At 43.3% G+C, this 20,904-nt stretch overlaps 1 protein-coding gene across 5 annotated transcripts in view; it reads right to left on the reverse strand.

Moving 5' to 3' along the window:
- col22a1 (collagen, type XXII, alpha 1) overlaps positions 1-20,904 on the reverse strand; it is a 173,101-nt gene that overhangs the window by 25,641 nt on the left and 126,556 nt on the right. For all 5 annotated transcript variants that reach the window (XM_031903861.1, XM_031903862.1, XM_031903859.1 and 2 more), the window contains 8 exons: positions 15,286-15,339; positions 15,072-15,125; positions 12,711-12,764; positions 12,067-12,171; positions 11,546-11,590; positions 2,058-2,135; positions 368-403; positions 19-72 (listed from right to left, as the gene is read on the reverse strand). In XM_031903861.1, the coding sequence (XP_031759721.1) occupies positions 19-72; positions 368-403; positions 2,058-2,135; positions 11,546-11,590; positions 12,067-12,171; positions 12,711-12,764; positions 15,072-15,125; positions 15,286-15,339 (480 nt within the window). The remainder of the gene's footprint in view (positions 1-18; positions 73-367; positions 404-2,057; positions 2,136-11,545; positions 11,591-12,066; positions 12,172-12,710; positions 12,765-15,071; positions 15,126-15,285; positions 15,340-20,904) is intronic.

Here is a 20,904-nt window from a genome sequence, read left to right on the forward strand (position 1 = left end):
AATGGTCACCATACTTACATCTTGTCCAGGTGGCCCCTGAGGACCTGGAGGTCCAGCAGTTCCCCTTGCACCCTATGGAACAGAGTTATTACATATTAGTACAGACAATGTGCCATGCCGACCCCGGTAATTAGATTCTAAATATCAGTTTAGCGACAGGCAGAACAGAAAGAGAAGCTACGAGCAAGAGGGCCGAGACTGTCTCAGAATATCAATGTCTCCATTGTGCCAACACTCAATTCTTCGACGTTCTTCCCCATTAAGTTGCACCTCTGCCGGCGGAATACGTAAACTGTTTACAGACTTCGGCATTTTTCATGAGAACAATATTGATATTTCATTTATATTTCTCCTTCCAAATAATCACCTGAGCTCCTTTCTCTCCAGAAGGGCCGGCGGGTCCCTGCGGGAACACAAAAAGTGTAAACAAACCAATAATTTATGCTGCTCGTCTGAAAGACGGAATATCAATTGATTTCGAGATTTCACACTCTCCTGGAATCTGTTAAGGTGGAATAAAGCGAATAGGTTCAGACCTGGTCATAACCAATCCTTATACTACTGGTCGGCCAAAAATAAACCCCTGTTTAATTGTGCTTTGAGGGTAAAGGAAGTAGAATCATATATTTTTGGACTTGACCCAAAATAAAAGTGAATGAGCTGATGAGCATTATATGATGAAACTGGAAACTGTTAATGTGAAATAAAGCAAATAGGTTCAGCCCTGGTCATAACCAATCCTTATACTACTGGTCGACCAAAAATAACCCCCTGTTTAATTGTGCTTTGGGGGTAAAGGAAGTAGAATCATATATTTTTGGACTTGACCCAAAATAAAAGTGAATGAGCTGATGAGCATTATATGATGAAACTGGAAACTGTTAATGTGAAATAAAGCGAATAGGTTCAGCCCTGGTCATAACGAATCCTTATACTACTGGTCAGCCAAAAATAACCCCCTCTTTAATTGTGCTTTGGGGGTAAAGGAAGTAGAATCATATATTTTTGGACTTGACCCAAAATAAAAGTGAATGAGCTGATGAGCATTATATGATGAAACTGGAATCTGTTAATGTGAAATAAAGCGAATAGGTTCAGCCCTGGTCATAACGAATCCTTATACTACTGGTCGGCCAAAAATAACCCCCTGTTTAATTGTACTTTGGGGGTAAAGGAGGTAGAATCATATATATTTTTGGACTTGACCCAAAATAAAACTAAATGAGCTGATGAGCATTATATGATGAACAGTAACATTTACCAAATTTACTATGTTTCAGGGCACATTTCTAAAAATTATAGTTTTGGGGGAAAAACTTGCATAATTGAGACAAGGGGGAATGTTAGCGGGACAAATGTAGCTTGAATGTTGCAAATAACGTCCCCATTGACTCCTCTGGTGTCTTGACCGGTTTTAGTCAGCACAATTTCATTTTTATCTCTATTTTTTTTTGGGGGGGGGGGGGAATTCCATAAGATAAACCTCAAAAAACCATATTTTTTGACCAAAAAAAAGTCTGAGATAAAGAAGAAACTCAAAAACTCAAAGACTTGAATAAAATTGATTTCTTAAACATTTTGATTACTAGTTTATGTGTGCAAAAATCTTACCCCCCATATGTAATAAAAGGCCCTAAATTTGCCCAGGAACAGTAACCCATAGCAACCAATACTATGTTTGCTTTTAAACAAGTGACCACAAAATGCTACCTGCTGATTGGTTGCTATGGGTTACTGCTCCTGGGCAAACTTAGAGCCTTTTATTACATACAGTAACCCCCCTATATCTTCCCAGGGACATACCCCCATTATTGCGTAAAGTAAAGAAATAATCCCATTATTTTATTCATTTTGGCAAAAGATTATTGGTATTTTTCAACGTGTTCTGTTTTATATATTTTTTTAACCAAATTTGAATTCTTGACATCCAATAAAAACGTTGCATATTGAAGATTATGATCAGATATAGCGTGTTACGTGTCTATGGCGAGGAAGAAAATGTTAATATAGTCCAATAAACAATAAAGTTTATTTATGTGATTCAGAAAACCACTTACTTGTGATCCATCAATTCCGATCCCAGGGGGTCCCCTGCTTCCAGGTTGCCCGGGGAGACCCGGAGACCCTCTCTCCCCCTAGAGGTTAAAAAGGGAAATATCATCATGATCTTTTTAATTCTTCGTTGCAAGGAGAAAACACGGGAAAATATTCCACCATTTATTTTCATTCTTCCCTGGAAGCAACCACTGCGCTGACTCCCATACGGCTCTTTAAAAGTTTAATAAAACACTTATTCCAAGGCAAGTTGAACTCGAGTTCTACTGCTTTTAGTCATCGTTTAATGAGATTTCTAATAAAGAACGTTGTTATGAATTTAGCTTCAACTTGATTAACAAAATTAAATATTTATAATACCCGGAAACCGTCCAAAAACTCATCCTTTATGAATTCTCACAGCAAAAAGGCTTTTATCATCTACGCTCCCTTCTTAATACAGCGGCCAATTAACCTAACCAAGAACCTAATCAAGAACTTAATCAAGAACCTAATCAAGAATATTGCCCCTCCTCCCATATTCCTGACATCTACTACACTGTTTTTTAGGATTCACACCTAGAAAACTGGAATTACATTTACAAATAACTTGAAAACCATTGGAAATGTTTCCTTATTATACATTGGAAAGCTGCTTAGAGCAGTATATACTTCATTACGTGCACATCCCCTTTAAACGACAGGCCAGAATGGATCTAGATAATCAGAAATGGATCAGGAGAAAATGGAAAGTGTCCAACAGAAGGAGAAGAAAGGAATAATGTTGTCCCCTCGTACCCCCATATGACAAGTTATTTCTAATAAAAGCATGGCATCCCTTATCCGGAAACCCGTTATCTAGAAAGCACGTCTCCCATAGACTCCATTTTAATCAAATAATTCAGAATTTTAAAACTGATTTCCTTTTCTCTGTAATAATAAAACAGTACCTGTACTTGATCCCAACTAAGATATAATTACCCCTTATTGGGGCAGAACAGCCCTATTGGGTTTATTTAATGGTTAAATGATTCCCTTTTTCTCTGTAATAATAAAACAGTACCTGTACTTGATCCCAACTAAGATATAATTACCCCTTATTGGGGGCAGAACAGCCCTATTGGGTTTATTTAATGGTTAAATGATTCCCTTTTCTCTGTAATAATAAAACAGTACCTGTACTTGATCCCAACTAAGATATAATTACCCCTTATTGGGGGCAGAACAGCCCTATTGGGTTTATTTCATGGTTAAATGATTCCCTTTTCTCTGTAATAATAAAACAGTACCTGTACTTGATCCCAACTAAGATATAATTACCCCTTATTGGGGCAGAACAGCCCTATTGGGTTTATTTAATGGTTAAATGATTCCCTTTTCTCTGTAATAATAAAACAGTACCTGTACTTGATCCCAACTAAGATATAATTACCCCTTATTGGGGCAGAACAGCCCTATTGGGTTTATTTCATGGTTAAATGATTCCCTTTTCTCTGTAATAATAAAACAGTACCTGTACTTGATCCCAACTAAGATATAATTACCCCTTATTGGGGCAGAACAGCCCTATTGGGTTTATTTCATGGTTAAATGATTCCCTTTTCTCTGTAATAATAAAACAGTACCTGTACTTGATCCCAACTAAGATATAATTACCCCTTATTGGGGGCAGAACAGCCCTATTGGGTTTATTTCATGGTTAAATGATTCCCTTTTCTCTGTAATAATAAAACAGTACCTGTACTTGATCCCAACTAAGATATAATTACCCCTTATTGGGGGCAGAACAGCCCTATTGGGTTTATTTAATGGTTAAATGATTCCCTTTTCTCTGTAATAATAAAACAGTACCTGTACTTGATCCCAACAAGATATAATTACCCCTTATTGGGGGCAGAACAGTACTTGTACAAATGGGCAGTATTTCAGCCCTGTATAGCTTGAACGTAGAAAGTATTTGAAAGTCATTGGATCAAACAGCGCACCCCCATTCTTAATTTCCTGCTAGTAATGAAATTGCATTCAAGTCATGAAATGCTCAGACCGCGGTTTAATTGGGGCTTCGGAATGCAGATTTGTATCAGAATTTAAAAGAACATGGGATTACAGTCTGATCTGGGGAGAAGCACAGGTTAATTAAACGTACACCAGATTTGGCCAAAGGCCTTTAGACCGAAGACATTAGAGAGACTTGATAATTAGACTGGTTAGAAAAAACGAGCAGAAGAAAATAAATATGTTTTTTGTGAATATTCACTTGGCCACAATCGCTGGAGCTGAGCCGAGACATGATATCTTTTAGCCTCTGTTGGATATCTTCTGGCCTCTGTTAGATATCTTCTAGCCTCTGTTAGATATCTTATGGCCTCTGTTAGATATATTCTAGCCTCTGTTGGATATCTTCAGGCCTCTGTTGGATATCTTCTGGCCTCTGTTAGGTATCTTCTAGCCTCTGTTGGATATCTTCTAGCTTCTGTTGGATATCTTCTGGCCTCTGTTAGATATCTTCTGGCCTCTGTTAGATATCTTCTGGCCTCTGTTGGATATCTTCTAGCTTCTGTTGGATATCTTCTGGCCTCTGTTAGATATCTTCTGGCCTCTGTTAGATATCTTCTGGCCTCTGTTGGATATCTTCTGGCCTCTGTTGGATATCTTCTAGTCTCTGTTGGATATCTTCTGGCCTCTGTTGGATATCTTCTGGCCTCTGTTAGATATCTTCTAGCCTCTGCTGGATTTCTTCTGGCATCTGTTAGATATCTTCTGGCCTCTGTTAGATATCTTCTGCCCTCTGCTGGATATTTTCATCTTTTTCCAGGCTTGAGGTATTAAGGCAAGGATCTCCAACCTTTTTTTACCTGTAAGTCAGATTCAAATGTAAAAAGGGTTTGAGAGCAACACAAGTTTCTGGGGGTACAAAATATGATCTCTTATTGGTTATAGTCCTTAAATGGACTGATTGATTGAATGAGAGCAAAATAGTGTCTGTCTTTGATCCTAGTATCAAAGGGGGGTTGAAACAAGGGCCATAGACATATCTAGGAGTAAGCGTAAACAAGTTTTAGGAAATTCCTCTAATTGGGGGCAGTGAGGACCCCTGCTGCCAACAGAGGCCGGAAGATATCCAACAGAGGCTAGAAGATATCCAACAGAGGCTAGAAGATATCCAACAGAGGCCAGAAGATATCCAACAGAGGCTAGAAGATATCCAACAGAGGCCAGAAGATATCCAACAGAGGCCAGAAGATATCCAACAGAGGCCAGAAGATATCCAACAGAAGCTAGAAGATATCCAACAGAGGCCAGAAGATATCTAACAGAAGCTAGAAGATATCCAACAGAGACCAGAGGATATCCAACAGAGGCCAGAAGCTATCCAACAGAGACCAGAAGATATCCAACAGAGGCCAGATGATATCCAACAGAAGCTAGAAGATATCTAACAGAGACCAGAGGATATCCAACAGAGGCCAGAAGCTATCCAACAGAGACCAGAAGATATCCAACAGAGGCCAGATGATATCCAACAGAGGCTAGAAGATATCCAACAGAGGCCAGAAGATATCCAGCAGAGGCTAGAAGATATCCAACAGAGGCTAGAAGATATCCAACAGAGGCCAGAAGATATCCAACAGAGGCTAGAAGATATCCAACAGAGGCCAGAAGATATCCAGCAGAGGCTAGAAGATATCCAACAGAGGCTAGAAGATATCCAGCAGAGGCTAGAAGATATCCAGCAGAGGCTAGAAGATATCCAACAGAGGCTAGAAGATATCCAACAGAGGCTAGAAGATATCCAACAGAGGCCAGAAGATATCCAACAGAGGCCAGAAGATATCCAGCAGAGGCCAGAAGATATCCAACAGAGGCTAGAAGATATCGAACAGAGGCTAGAAGATATCCAACAGAGGCTAGAAGATATCCAACAGAGGCCAGAAGATATCCAACAGAGGCCAGAAGATATCCAACAGAGGCCAGAAGATATAAAGGTAAGATGGAAGCTGGAAGGTCAGAAGAAGGCCTACACTTGTAATGGGTTTTAGGAGTAGGTAGGAGGTCAGACCATATTTTTTTTCACCCTGGTACCCATATGTGCCTTCATTGCATCTTCTTTCCTTTTTTTAGATTTATCTATTTTTCTTTTTTAAGTACTTATATTTAACCGGTCTGTAGCCTAATTTCCATATGCAAATTAAGCTTCAGGTTCGGTACGGTTTTGGCCTGAATCTTTCATGAGCCCCTAAGCCCCCTCGCAGGGCCCCCCTCCCGACGTCCTCCTCTGAGCGCGTAAATTTGACGCGTCAGGGGAGGAGCAGTCGGGAGGGGGAGCACCAGCAAGGGTCGGGTCTGGGCCGCCGGGGCCCACCGGGATTTTTCCTGGTGTCCCGGCGGCCCAGTCCGACCCTGGTTAGTAAGAAAATGATGTTGCTCTTCACATAAAAATTATGGAGGAGAGTCCTCTGCAGGGTCAGACTGGGCCTGGGCAGGGAAAAACACGGTGGGCCCTGGCAGCCCAAACCCAATCCCTGTCGCTGCTTCCCCAGCTGTCAGTCGGGCAAGTGGCGGGGGCCCCTGCTGAGGAGGTTAGGGTGGCGTGGCGGGGGCCCCTGTGGGTGGTATGGGGGACTCGGTGGGGGCCCCTGTGGATGGTGTGGGGACTCAGTGGGGGCCCCTGTGGGTGGTGTGGGGGACTTGGCGGGGGCCCCTGTGGGTGGTGTGGGGGACTCGGCGGGGGCCCCTGTGGGTGGTGTGGGGGACTCAGTGGGGCCCCTGGGGTGGTAGCCCCCAGTCCAACCCTGGTCCTCTGAGGTTTCACTGATCAGTTCTAAGCAGAGCAACAACACTTTCCTTTTTCCAACAGCTTCATTTTTCTACCTTTTTTTCCCCAAATTATTGGATTTGGTAATAATAATAACAACTACACTGAGGAATCTCAAAAAATGATCCAGTGTTACACTGGTAAGTGCTGAATACTATTGCAGTCGGTGACATTTGGACCATAAATGACAATATATTAAATATATTAAATAGGGCAACGGTTCCAAACAGAAACTTTAATTAACAACTCGGGGAGCAATTAAGGAGAACAACATAATGAATTGTACAGCGCGCTGATTAGCTAACATTTCTCTTATTCCTCCTCGACTTTGTGTCAGAAATTTAACCCTTTCCTGAGACTTTTTTTTCCCATAATTCTGTGTAATTATTTATTTATCTTATTTCATTATATTTTTCATCATTATTCCCCTATTTATTTGGAATCCCAACAGGTTAGAGAATGTATTGTAATGAACTCTATGCAGTGTCACTGAGCTGGATTAAGATACTAAGCAAATACTGTTTTTTATCTATTTAAAAAAAAATAGGAATACATATATTTATTATTATATTAATATTTAAGTAATATTAAGTGTTTGAACTAGTGCTCATAGGAGTCCTGATCCGCTTTGGGTTCCCAGACCAAAGTCAATCAAGTTCAACCTCTCCAAATAAACCCCAGTGCACATATACTGTATACTCACACTCCTACCAACCTATCTGTTAGGGATGCACTGAATCCAGGATGCGGTTTGAGATTCGGCCTTTTTCGGCAGGATTTGGCCAAATCCATGCTCCTGGCCGAACCAAATCCTATACAGCTGTTTAACTCTAATGTAGCCTAATTTGAATTCTGGTTCGGTATTTGCCCGAATCTTTTACGAACGATTCAGGATTCGGCCGAATCTGAAAAAAGTAGATTGGGTGCATCCCTACTATCTGTACAATCGCATATATAAACCATATATACCAATACCGAAACTGTAGGTATTAGTATCACAATAGCCTTGGATATTCTGATTGTTCAAGAAATCACCCAGGCCCCTCTTATAGGCATTAGCAGAATCTGTCATCAAGAAAAAACGACACTGTTTCAATTGAACCATACACTGGGTGAGGCCTTACCTGGGACCTGGTCAATTTATGTTTTCATCCCTCAAATTAATACTTTTTTTTAATGCAAGACAGCACTAAGGATCAACAACAGGATCAACAATTGGACACTGGTCCAATTAAAAAATGCTGCAATTACCCCCCCCCCCCCCCCTTTGTAATCTATCCTTCAGCCAGGTCTCTATCCAAGTACAAATATTATGCTCCAGTTTGGTACTGTAGCAAAAGCTTAAGCAAAGGTCTAAGTAGAACACATCCACTGCCATCCCACAGTCTAGGTTCCTGCTCACAGAGGGCAAATACATTAGTCTGGTAAGATCTATTACCCATGCAACCATGCTGTAACCAACTGATATTCAAGTATCTTAGCCCTTATTACCCCCTCTGTTAATAAGGGCCCCACCCCTGCTCTTGGCTTATCTGTTCTTCCAAACTGGCAGTTATTTTACACTCCTCGCAACAATATTGTACCTAGAAGCGCTGACCTTGGGAAATATAGATTCCAATTAGACGGCTGGCAGCACAACTGCCAATAACTCAATCAATTCCTGTATATGCATTGCTGTCAATGTGTTGCTGCCAATGTGGCTGGTCAACTCAAGAGCAGATTGACTAACCCCAGACCTGATTATACAAATTTGCCCTTGCGGATTCACGCCATGAAGAGGTCTTATCATGTGATTTAATGCAATGTGAGAATGGACAGACTCTTCCCATTAAATATACTAAGCATGGTGGATAGAATGCCTGATAAATGGAACAGCAGACTGGTTAGTGAGTCTTGGCCATCTTACATGTGTCCAAAAAGTCTCCGTCAATCAGTCAGTCGGGTAATCGTTTGGCCAGAGTGGCCACCATTAACAGCTGAGTTGATCCCACCTAACTCCATCCCTGTTCTTTGGCTTCAGAAGCCAGCATCACTGGTGATGTTGCCCATAGCAACCAATCAGCAATTAGGTGTGAATGGTCACTTACAAGGCAGAAAAGAAAACCAAATATCTGATTGGTTGCTATGGGCAACATTACCAGTGATTGGCTTACACACTATAATAAATTCCAGTGAAGCCAAGAGTTCCAAGGATTCTGGGAGTTGCGGTTATACAGCAGCCATCAGGATTTTCCTTGAACATCTCTATATCTAGAAATGTAATGATTACACAACATATTATGATCATGTGATCACTACCTGAGCCACAATGGAGTTTCTGTGATTAATCTCGAGCATTACAGGTGCCCCATATTTCCTTTACTCGTGTCCCCCTATGATTTATAGAGAGAATTATACACTCAGGGCACAGTCCTTATGATCTACAATCACAAAATCAATAGCTGGGATAAATGACGCCATGTTCCGTACAGTGTTGTGTTTATTTTGCTTTACTGCACATAAATGCCATCTGTTCTGTATTTGCCGCATTGTCTTTCTGTCGGCTCGGCCTTTTCAGCTGTTTCTTATTGTTCCCAGGGATCCCGGGCAACTCTGGAAAACTCCTTCCCTGGGTTATTGCTTAGAATAATATAGTGCGGCATGAAATCCCATAACCAACAGCAAACTGGGACTGACTGAAGATGGATGTACTACTATATAGGGATGAGCCAATCTGTCCCATTTCGCTCCGCCATAAAATTAGCGAAACGCCGAAAAATTCACGAAATCGCCCAATTTGTGGGCCACGTCTTTTTTGTCGCCCGCGTCTTTTTTTTTGTGACCCGTGCTTTCGAAGCGACTACACCCATTTTTGACGAAACCACTCCCAATTTGACATGACCACACCCTTTTTTATGCAACCACGCCCTTTTTGTGGCATAACATCCCATAATTATTAGCCTGACTGAAGATGGATATACTACTATATAGTGATGAGCAAATCTGTCCCGTTTCGCCATTAAATTAGCGAAATGCTGGAAAATTCACAAAATCGCCTAATTCACGAAATCACCCAATTTGTGGCCCAATTTGTCGCCCACGTCTTTTTTGTCGCCCGCGTCTTTTTTTTTTGTCACCCATGCTTTCGAAGCGACCACACCCTTTTTGACACAACCGCGCCCAATTTGACATGACCACACCCTTTTTTATGCAACACCGCCCTTTTTGTGGCATAACATCCCATAATTAATAGCAAACTGTGACTGACGATGGATGTACTACTATATAGTGATGAGCGAATCTGTCCCGTTTCGATTGGCCATAAAATTTGCAAAATGGCAAGAAAATTTGCGAAATCGCCCAATTTGCCGCGCGACTAAATTTTTTTATGCTGAATTTTTCCGCGCGAATTTTCACGGAAGTTTCAGGAAACAATGGCCAATGGCATCACTATTCCTATATTCTGATTTTTACGGGGGTCAAAAATTGTGATGGCAATGGATTTGCCATTCCAGGAGCTCTTGTACTGGTTGGACTCTCCCAAAGAGTTATATCTGGAAGAATTCCTGGGGAGGACAGAGGCATTGTGGGGAAAATGGCACTTTGCTTTGTTTTTGCCTTAGCCCCCCCACCCCCCGAACCATCCTATAACAAAAACTCTTTGGCCTCAACTGGGGTAATACATTCAAACAGAAGATCCATGACTTTTGTGACTTGATGCTTTATTATAAAGCGACTTAAAGGAGACCTGTCATCCCAATAAATAATTCAACATTATTTTCTATAACGTTAGCCAAGCAGAATAAACTTCACTTACGCTATATAAATTATTTAAATGTTGTCTCTTTCAGTCTTGGGATTACACAACTATAGCAAGCAGGAGGGCGCCATTTTGTTTGCATGGAAAGCTTTGTATCATACCAAATATCTTGTTTATGTGCCAGAATGGGGGGGACCTGATGCCCAGGCCTATACACTGGCTACACAGTTAGATGATGAGGAGGGAGGGGGAAAGTGAGGAAGGCTACAAAGTACATAGAGGCGGGGCAGGCACTATATGATTGACAGCTGGGATTTTTAAATGCCTTTATAATGGGTATGGATGTGTTTATAAAAAAAGGAATTGGGATTGTGTGTTTAATTTAAACAGGACTTTTATTATAAGGAGAAGGAAAGGCTAATAAAGAGTTAATCCCAAGCTGCAGGCATACCTTCAGTTCTCTCAATAGTGCCCTTAAGTCTCCCCATATTTCACCCGTTCAGATGATCAGAAGCCTCATAGGAAAAAAAACGCTGAGCTGTGTAAAGAAAGTTCCCATAATGCCTCACTCCTGCACCGAGAGCAAGACCCCTGTACATGCTCAGTTAGTAAGGCTATGAGGAAGCTTTCTGCTGATTGGCTCAGATCCACATTCCTTAGCATTCCTGAGGGAGGGGGGGAGCAGAAGAAAGCAGAGAGCTGCGTGTCTCTGGCACAGGAAAACAGACACAAGAAATCTTTTGATAGAGGACTCAGTGCAGCGTTTCTGTGAGTGCTTATGGCTGTATTTACACAGACCATAGGGAAACATCTCATCCCTTTCATGAAGACACAATCCCTGTCAAATTTGATGGACCAGGGTATGAAGAAAGAAAGCAACCACATAACGGTCCAATAATAACATCCCCAGCACTGGTACAAAAAGTGAATAGGACTTCCCTTTAGCATCTTCTTACCTTTGAGCCAGGAGGTCCAGATGTCCCGGGGTCACCACGTTCTCCCTGGGTAAAACAGAGATTAACATCTTCTTACTGAAAAGTTCATGCTAAGGATTTCAGGAGGAGTTCAAGGCACGGTCACTCTGGCTGGCAATTTGGCACGTGATTGGTGGGTTTCAGTGAATAAGAAGATACCTACTGAAACCCCTGAGACAACTGAGCTCTTATGATCAGGAAACAATGGGGCTTAGGACTGGGGTTAGAAAAGGGGGAGTCTGTGGCAATACAGTAATGGTGGGGTTGAGTAAAATGACATAAATCGAGGGTGGACATCCTGCAGCCCTCCAGCCATTGCTAATCCTCAACTTCCAATACCCATAAAAGCCTCTGCCAGTAGGATGCTCGAACTACTGGAGCTTGTAACTACAAATATCAAACAGTTTCTCACAATATAAAATTCTTTTTTTCTCCTGCTCTAAGAAAAACATCACATCTTGAATGAAGATACATTATCAGGAAGAAGTTTATAGGTCACTTACCGGTTCTCCAGTCTTTCCTTTGCCGGGGAGGCCTGGTATTCCTGCAAGACCTGCTTCTCCTGGAGGTCCTTGTGGTCCAACCTTTCCTTCTTTCCCAGCTTCACCCTGAAAATGGACAATAATTTGAGTGCATACGAGTAAGCAAAGAGTTGGGTTAAACAACTCAGGATTATCCTTTTTTCTTATATATTTCTTGGGACACATCAGGGAGAGACCTGAGACTTGACAGAAGAGTGCTCCATCTGTTAGTTATTTCTTATTCAAGCATCTAAGGCATCTTCCATATTAGCTACCTTACCATTATTATGTATTGCTGTTCTTGTCTATAGCTTATTCCTTATATTCTAGGGGTCACTCCTTACTTTCCCCAATAATTCCCTGTGCTGATAGGAAGATCATCACGGTCTCATTTTGGCAGGGCTTCTATCAAGCTTTCTATCCAATAGCAGCCTTGCTTTGTGGCTTTCTAATCTTCTTTATATTTACCATTTTGATCACCATTTACCTATTCCTACTATTCCGATCTTACCCCTGGGGGTGGTGGATATCATACTGGGAGAGCGAGAGGGCACTTCGCACACAATAATACAAACAAACATAGTAACACCTATAACATATAACACAACACACAGTTGTTACATTACCTTTTCCCCTTTCACACCATCATTTCCAGGCAAGCCAATGTCCCCAGGGCTCCCCTGAATAAAAACAAGTTGTTAATGGGACTTTAGTGAGTTGAAAATCCACAACAATGTTTTACTGATCACAAATATGAACGTATCTGATGGTGTATAAAATAGCTGTGAAGTATATACGTAGGGCGAGATTTACTAATCCACGAATCCCGAATGGGAAAAATTCGGATTGGAAACGAAAATTTCACAGTCTTTTCATCGCCGTCGCGGCTTTTTGCGCATTTGTCGCAACTTTTTCGTCGCCGCCACGACTTTATCGTATCTTGCGCAACTATTTCGTCGGCGTCGCGATTTTTTCGTATGGAGCGATTGCAAACGGTGGAAAAACCAATCCGATTTTTTCACGACGCCGACAAAAAAAAGTCGCGGAACATACGAAAAAGTTGTGACGCCGTCCAAAAAGGGATTCCGACGCTTTCGGACCGTTCGTGGATTAGTAAATGAATAATTAGTGGTTTCATATGTGAAGGTTCTTAGGAACTGTAGAATGAATGGGGGGAGTTCTTGAAACTATGGGATATGTGGGTAGATCTGTGTCTGTTATCTCCATCAGTGTAACAAAGTGCATGAAGATTATTCTTCTAAATCAGTGACCCCCTACCAGTGACCCGGGGGCAACAAGTTGCTCCCCACCCCCTTGAATGTTGCTCCCAGTGGCCTCAAAGTAGGGGCTTATTTTTGAATTTCTGGCTTGGGGGCAAGTTTAAAACTGTCAACTGCCAAGCAGAGCCTCCTGTAGGTGGCCATTTCATATAGGGTCTTCCAGTTGCCAATTACAGCCCTTATTTAGCACCCCAATGTGGCTTTTTGCATGCTTGTGTTGCTCCCCAATAGTGATGGGCCAAATAATTGTCATGGATTAGCAACAAATTTTCGTGTTTCTCCATTGGCGGATTGTTTCGTGAAACGGGGCGTCAAAAAATCTCCGCCATTGGTTTCCTGTGATCACCTATAAAAACCCCACACTCCCTACCAATAGTTCTTGTGCTGACGTATCATCCGGTGCCATTTTAGATAGGGGTGCACCGGACCCACCTTTTTGGGTTTGGCCGAACCCCCGAACCCACACTAAAGGATTCCTCTGAATCCTGAACCAAATCTAATTAACTTGTGTTAGGCACGTAGCAAAATTTTTTTTCACCTGGTAATTTAACCCTTTCCAAATACTAATTAGTATATGCAAATTTATGCTAATTAGGATTCGGATCTGGTTCACCTGGGACCGCGGATCCAGCCAAAACCGAATCCTTAAAAAAATGCCCGGATTCGCCCGAATCTCAAACTGAATCCGGGATTCAGTGTATTCCTAATTTTAGACTAAATGTCTGGATACTGTTGTGTCATTAACTGGTGCCCACCACTGGTTTGCCACCCTTTTTGGCTTTAAATCCCTTTTGCCCTTGCCCAAACTGGCTACCATTGCCTCAGTTCCTGCTCAAACCAGTTTTTGACTAGTGATGGGCAAAATGTTTCGACAGGCATGGATTTGCGGCAAAATTCACCGAACGTAGAAAAAATTGTCGCCGGCGTCAAAAAAGAATAGTCGCGGGCGTCAAAAGAATAGCCGCGGGTGACAAAATAATAGCCGCAGGTGACGAAAAAATAGCCGCAGGTGACGAAATAATAGCTGCGGGCGACAAAATAATAGCTGCGCGACAAAATAATAGCCGCGGGTGACAAAATAATAGCCGCGGGCGACAAAATAATAGCTGCGGGCGTCAAAATAATAGCTGCGCGACAAAATAATAGCCGCGGGTGACAAAGTAATAGCTGCGGGCGACAAAATAATAGCCGCGGGTGACAAAGTAATAGCCGCGCGACAAAACAATAGCCGCGGGCGTCAAAATAATAGCCGCGGGTGACAAAATAATAGCTGCGGGCGACAAAATAATAGCCGCGGGCAACAAAAGAATAGTCGCGGGCGACTATTGCCTTCGGCATAGAGGCGGGGCAGGCAATATATGATTGACAGCTCAGATTTTTAAATACATTTATAACTTGTACGGATGGTTTTATTAACAAAAAAAATTGGCTTTCATGTTTAATTTCTAAAGGACTTTTATTATTAAAGGCTTTTTATGTGTGGGTGACATTTCCCCTTTAAGACACAACCTCAGTTTATCTATTTTAAATGATTCAAACGGGTCTCAGCCGACCTGAGAAATGAGAAAGAGCTTAAACACAAGCGGCCCCGGTACCAGCCGCCTCCCCGCCGCTCCGGGTAATTAATCAGGATCCAGAAGAATAATCTGTTGTTTCCATCCAGGCACCGGGGACTCCCGGCCGGTGATACAGAGAAGAAACACTTACCACGCTCCCTGGCAAGCCTCTCAGTCCTGGGGGGCCGGCGGGTCCTTGGGGGCCCTGTTATGGGGAAATACAATGTAAGCCAATACGTGAGCCGACTATTAACATTAAGAGATTCCCATTTATCTCCTGTCCGAGGGTTTTATACAGAAATACGGGGAAGGGAAGGTTCCACATTGCAGGGATAGTATGATGGATGTAAAAGGCCAATACTTACAGAGTCTCCCTTAGGGCCTGATTCTCCTTTTATTCCATCTTGTCCTCCTGAGCCCTGTATGGAACAAGCAGTGTGTTATTATTCCTCTGTACTAAGCACAATTCAGCAGGAACAGCCCCCTAAGTTTGCTCATAGCCTGTACAGAGAGATACCATAAAACTATGGCACATAGGGATTCCTCTGTACTAAGCACAATTCAGCAGGAACAGCCCCCTAAGTTTGCTCATAGCCTGTACAGAGAGATACCATAAAACTATGGCACATAGGGATTCCCCTGTACTAAGCACAATTCAGCAGGAACAGCCCCCTAAGTTTGCTCATAGCCTGTACAGAGAGATACCATAAAACTATGGCACATAGGGATTCCCCTGTACTAAGCACAATTCAGCAGGAACAGCCCCCTAAGTTTGCTCATAGCCTGTACAGAGAGATACCATAAAACTATGGCAGCATAGGGATTCCCCTGTACTAAGCACAATTCAGCAGGAACAGCCCCCTAAGTTTGCTCATAACCTGTACAGAGAGATACCATAAAACTATGGCAGCATAGGGATTCCTCTGTACTAAGCACAATTCAGCAGGAACAGCCCCCTAAGTTTGCTCATAGCCTGTACAGAAAGATACCATAAAACTATGGCACATAGGGATTCCCCTGTACTAAGCACAATTCAGCAGGAACAGCCCCCTAAGTTTGCTCATAGCCTGTACAGAGAGATACCATAAAACTATGGCAGCATAGGGATTCCCCTGTACTAAGCACAATTCAGCAGGAACAGCCCCCTAAGTTTGCTCATAACCTGTACAGAGAGATACCATAAAACTATGGCAGCAAAGGGATTCCCCTGTACACAATTCAGCAGGAACAGCCCTATACAGACAGCTAGTATAAGACCTTTTTCACCTTTAGGCTGTTTTTTTGCAAATACTGTCTGGAACCCAGTGGATGTGCAGACATTTGTGGTTGAGTTGTACAAGTAATAATGAGCCAATACTTCTTCCAGAAAGGAGATCACCCAATCATAATTGTTGCCATGGACTTGAGACAGTTCTTAGTATATTGGGCCACGTGACTGTAAAGAGCAGATCATGGCTGGTTGCCTCCATTAATCACAAACATTAGATTTTTCCCTCAGCCAAACTCAAGAGTAATAAGCAGAAGGATCTGCAGCGTTCCAGCCAATCAGCAATAATACGGCACAAGTAAGTGGCGTCTTTTATTTTTATTAAAGTGGAACTTCATACAATTTGTATAATGAGAGAAATATCATTCTGAAGAATCGCTCTGCAGACAAGAGCATTTATATCCAATATAATGTTAAGAAAATGCTCATTTCCATCCCCAATTGAGAGAAAGTCCCGGCCACTCTACATTCCCGACTCCATTAGAGCAGCCCCGGGGGGGGGCCATTCCCATCGGGATATTGCACAGTGAGGATAATGGGGAGAGCTGAAGAGGAGACATGCACTTCCCTAGGCAATGAAGGGCAATGAGTTGGAAGAGTAAAGGCTCTGCCGCCCTATTCCCTGCCCTGCCCAACATTCAGTCCTGTAGAGTCATTAGCACTGAGGTGGTTTGACAGTTGCTCATTAAGGCCCTGTTGGGATTTCAGCCATGGACCTTTGGGTTTTTGGGCCAGGTGAGCAGTTAGCACGCCCACTCATTATCTATCACCTGGCCTCTCCATCCTGTTTCCCAGCTTCATCGGTGGGTTGGGTCAGCCAATCAGGGCTGACCCCGCTCTATGTAAGGCCAGCCCTCCGCACTACTGGCGCCTAAGCATTGTCCATTTATGAGCACTAAGGCACTGTCCCTGGCTCCTGTTTCCCTACACTCGCCCCTGTGCTCCTAGTCTTGTACCAATTCTGTTTCCTACTCTTGTACTTTTCTTGTTTGGTTCCTGCACTTGTTCTGTTCCTGATTGACTCCTGATCTAGTCCTGCTCCATTGTCTCTTCTGTACTACTTTATGGTCAATGTCTTGCTTTCCCAAAATCTTTGTCCCCACTCCTGACTGCCTCTGATCCTGCACCTTCTCCACCCCACATACTTCCCGATCCTGTATCCTTGCCCTCCTCATCCTGCATATCCATCACCCCTTTTCCAGCTCCTGAGACATCTAAGTGAAGGACTTTTATCTTCCTATTCTAGTGCTCAGCGCCCCCTACCACTTAACAGTTCCTTCTCTAAAACTAGCCGAATATGCTCACTTGGCCTATAGAATGCTAGATAACTCTGCCTACAGTGCCACCCACACTTACATCATTGTATCAGTCTTTAAATACTTCCTGTGGCAGTTCTAATGCAAACAGACTGTTGGGCACCCTAAAGGTCCCCATACACGGGCTGATAGTAGCTGCCGATATAGGTCCCTTAGAGCGATTCAGCGGCTAATCGGCCCGTGTATGGGCACTACCGACGGGCCTGGCAGACCGTACCTGGCCTGAAATCGGCCAGATATCGATCGGCCAGGTTAGAAAATCTAGTCAGATCGGGGACCGCATCAGCTTGTTGATGCTGTCCCCGGACCGACTTTGCCTATACCCGTCGTTATAATTCAATCGTTTGGCCCCAGGGCCAAATGATCGAATTAGCCTGGATTTTCCCGATATCGGCCACCCGTAGGTGGGAGATATCAGGAGAAGATCAGCTCGCTTGGTGACATCGCCAAGCGAGCGGATCTTATGGTGTATGGGGACCTTTACCCCCCTGTAGGGCAATGGCTAGAGAGCTGGCCAAGCTTTGCATCCCAATACCATGGTACCAGAGGACACTTTAGTCACCCTTATTCTGCTTGCTGTTGCAGTTATTTGTGGTTTCAACTGGGATCACCAACATGGGGCCGTTGTTCAGGCAACTTTGTGTTTCTTCCAGGATATCTAGGAGCTTTAATGTTGTTATTAGACTTTGTTCTAACATGGGAGCTTTCTGGACCTGCCAAGCTCACTACTGAAGGATTTTGCCTCTTCAGACCATGCAACAAATTCCTCTGGATGTAAATAGTTCTGATTTTCTGAAATCCACAACAAAGGCACTGACTCTTCAAAAGACTGGGTGGGGGGGGGGGGTTATTTTGGTTGTATAATGTAACTTGGAATTATTGGCCGGCATGTTGGTCTGAGTTATGTTAATCTTTTCTTGTGAGGTTTACAATAAAAAAACATAAAAACCCTGAGGTCCTCCATGGAAAAATATAGACTTACGAATAATAACAGAGCAATAGATAAGCAGCTAGAAGGCAACCTCCAAGCCAAACTAAGAGCAGCTGTGACAGCTATCAGTATATTGAATACTAGACTGAGTCCAAACCTGAGTCCAGAGATTGTTCCCCATTAGAAACTACTGTTAAAGAATCATTGCATATAGGCACTCATCCTGAAGGTAGTGGACGGCCACCATTATCAAGTGCCACCCCATATTCGTTCCCCATAGACAGTATGTGATATGGAACCACCTGCCATTGAGAGTTCCCCTGTTGGTGGAAGAATGGGATCACTAGGGTGGCCCTGCTGGTGATGTATGTGTCAGCTGACCCTTCCCAGAGTACCCTATTGATACCCAACCCAACAGTGTTTAGAGTTCAAGGTCTTTCTTGACAAATAAGCTCCTCGTAGCAGCTATGGGGCTCATTGTGTTCAAACATGAGCCTAACTTTGCTTTGGAGTTCTGGGTACGTAAAGCATTTCAAGCAGTATCTAAAAGAGTATAGAGGGCCCAGGAGGGGGTCCTGACTAATTCATAATATCAGTATACTGTATGTGTGTGTGGGTTAGGAGAGAGCCTACTATAAATATCTTTGGGACCAAGTGACTTGTTGTGCCAATGGGAATTGAGTATATTTTAGAGGCCAATATTGTAATAACCCACAAAGATAAGAATATCGCAAAGGGGAGACCTGAGCCTGAGAATGGCAAAGTCATGTAAAATAAATGCCCAAGAGACTGCAAGACAGCAGGTTATAAATGGTCTCTCATATTGGTAATAAAAAATACAGACGGATTCCTTCCATGGCTGCGACAGCTCTCTTTGTTTTTATTAGTGACCCAGTTACTGAGTTGCTTCCCCAGAGGCTAATATAAGCCTCTTATGGCACTTAGTATGGGAGATTTATAAATAAAACATGTTTCATTTAAGACCATGTAAAATGCAAAGGGGCGAGTCACTGAGTTATATTTAATACACTTTGAAATAATCATATTAGTATTTCTTATTTATGGGAGAAGAAATTATTCTGCAGAGGAGATGTCTGTGTCCAGCACCTCTTGGTATGTTCTAGAACATCTTCCATAGCCCTGGAGGCATGGCTGGTAACTAGCACTGGGGGTGGGGGTTCCAAACAGGCCCTGCTGTGAAGGTTGGAAGAGTGGAGGACAGCAGTTCTAGCAGGGCAAGGTGGTTACACTGGGGCAAGATGGAGAACAAGATGGAGGCAGTAGAACAAGGTGGAGACAGTAGGGCAAGATGGAGACAGTAGGGCAAGATGGAGAAAGTAGGGCAAGATGGAGAAAGTAGGGCAAGATGGAGACAGTAGGGCAAGATGGAGAACAAGATGGAGACAGTAGGGCAAGATGGAGACAGTAGGGCAAGATGGAGACAGTAGGGCAAGATGGAGAAAGTAGGGCAAGATGGAGAACAAGATGGAGACAGTAGGGCAAGATGGAGACAGTAGGGCAAGATGGAGACAGTAGGGCAAGATGGAGACAGTAGGGCAAGATGGAGAAAGTAGGGCAAGATGGAGACAGTAGGGCAACATGGAGGCAGAAGGACAAGGTGGAGACAGTAGGGCAAGATGGAGACAGTAGGGCAAGATGGAGACAGTAGGGCAAGATGGAGAAAGTAGGGCAAGATGGAGAAAGTAGGGCAAGATGGAGACAGTAGGGAGAGATGGAGAACAAGATGGAGACAGTAGGGCAAGATGGAGACAGTAGGGCAAGATGGAGACAGTAGGGCAAGATGGAGACAGTAGGGCAAGATGGAGAAAGTAGGGCAAGATGGAGACAGTAGGGCAAGATGGAGGCAGAAGGACAAGGTGGAGACAGTAGGGCAAGATGGAGACAGTAGGGCAAGATGGAGACAGTAGGGCAAGATGGAGGCAGAAGGACAAGGTGGAGACAGTAGGGCTAAATGGAGGCAGAAGGACAAGGTGGAGACAGTAGGGCTAAATGGAGGCAGAAGGACAAGGTGGAGACAGTAGGGCAAGATGTAGGCAATAGACAACAGAGCAAGATGGCAGCAGAGCAACAGAGAGACAGTATAGCAAGACAAATATAGTGGGGCAGGATGGAGACAGTAGGGAAAGATGGTGGCAGAAAAACAAGGCGGAGACAGTAGGGCAAGATGGAGAGAACAGAGCAAGATGGAAACAGCAGGGCAAGATGGAGAGAACAGAGCAAGATGGAAACAGCAGGGCAACATGAAGATATTATGGCAAAATTTTACTTTATCCTAAAATTGTGACTCACAATTCTGTTTGGCCTGTGCCATCCCACAGTTAAAGATTCCTGGCACAAAAACGGGACCAAACTGAGGCAGAGCGGTAGTAGCCGGGGGTGAGGAGGCAGTGGCAGTGAGAGGTGGGGGCCGGGGGGGAGCGTAGTTTGAAAACTAACAATAATCCGGCCC

The sequence above is a fragment of the Xenopus tropicalis genome, chromosome 6, assembly GCF_000004195.4.
Source record: "Xenopus tropicalis strain Nigerian chromosome 6, UCB_Xtro_10.0, whole genome shotgun sequence".
In the NCBI taxonomy this organism is placed as follows: Eukaryota; Metazoa; Chordata; class Amphibia; order Anura; family Pipidae; genus Xenopus; species Xenopus tropicalis.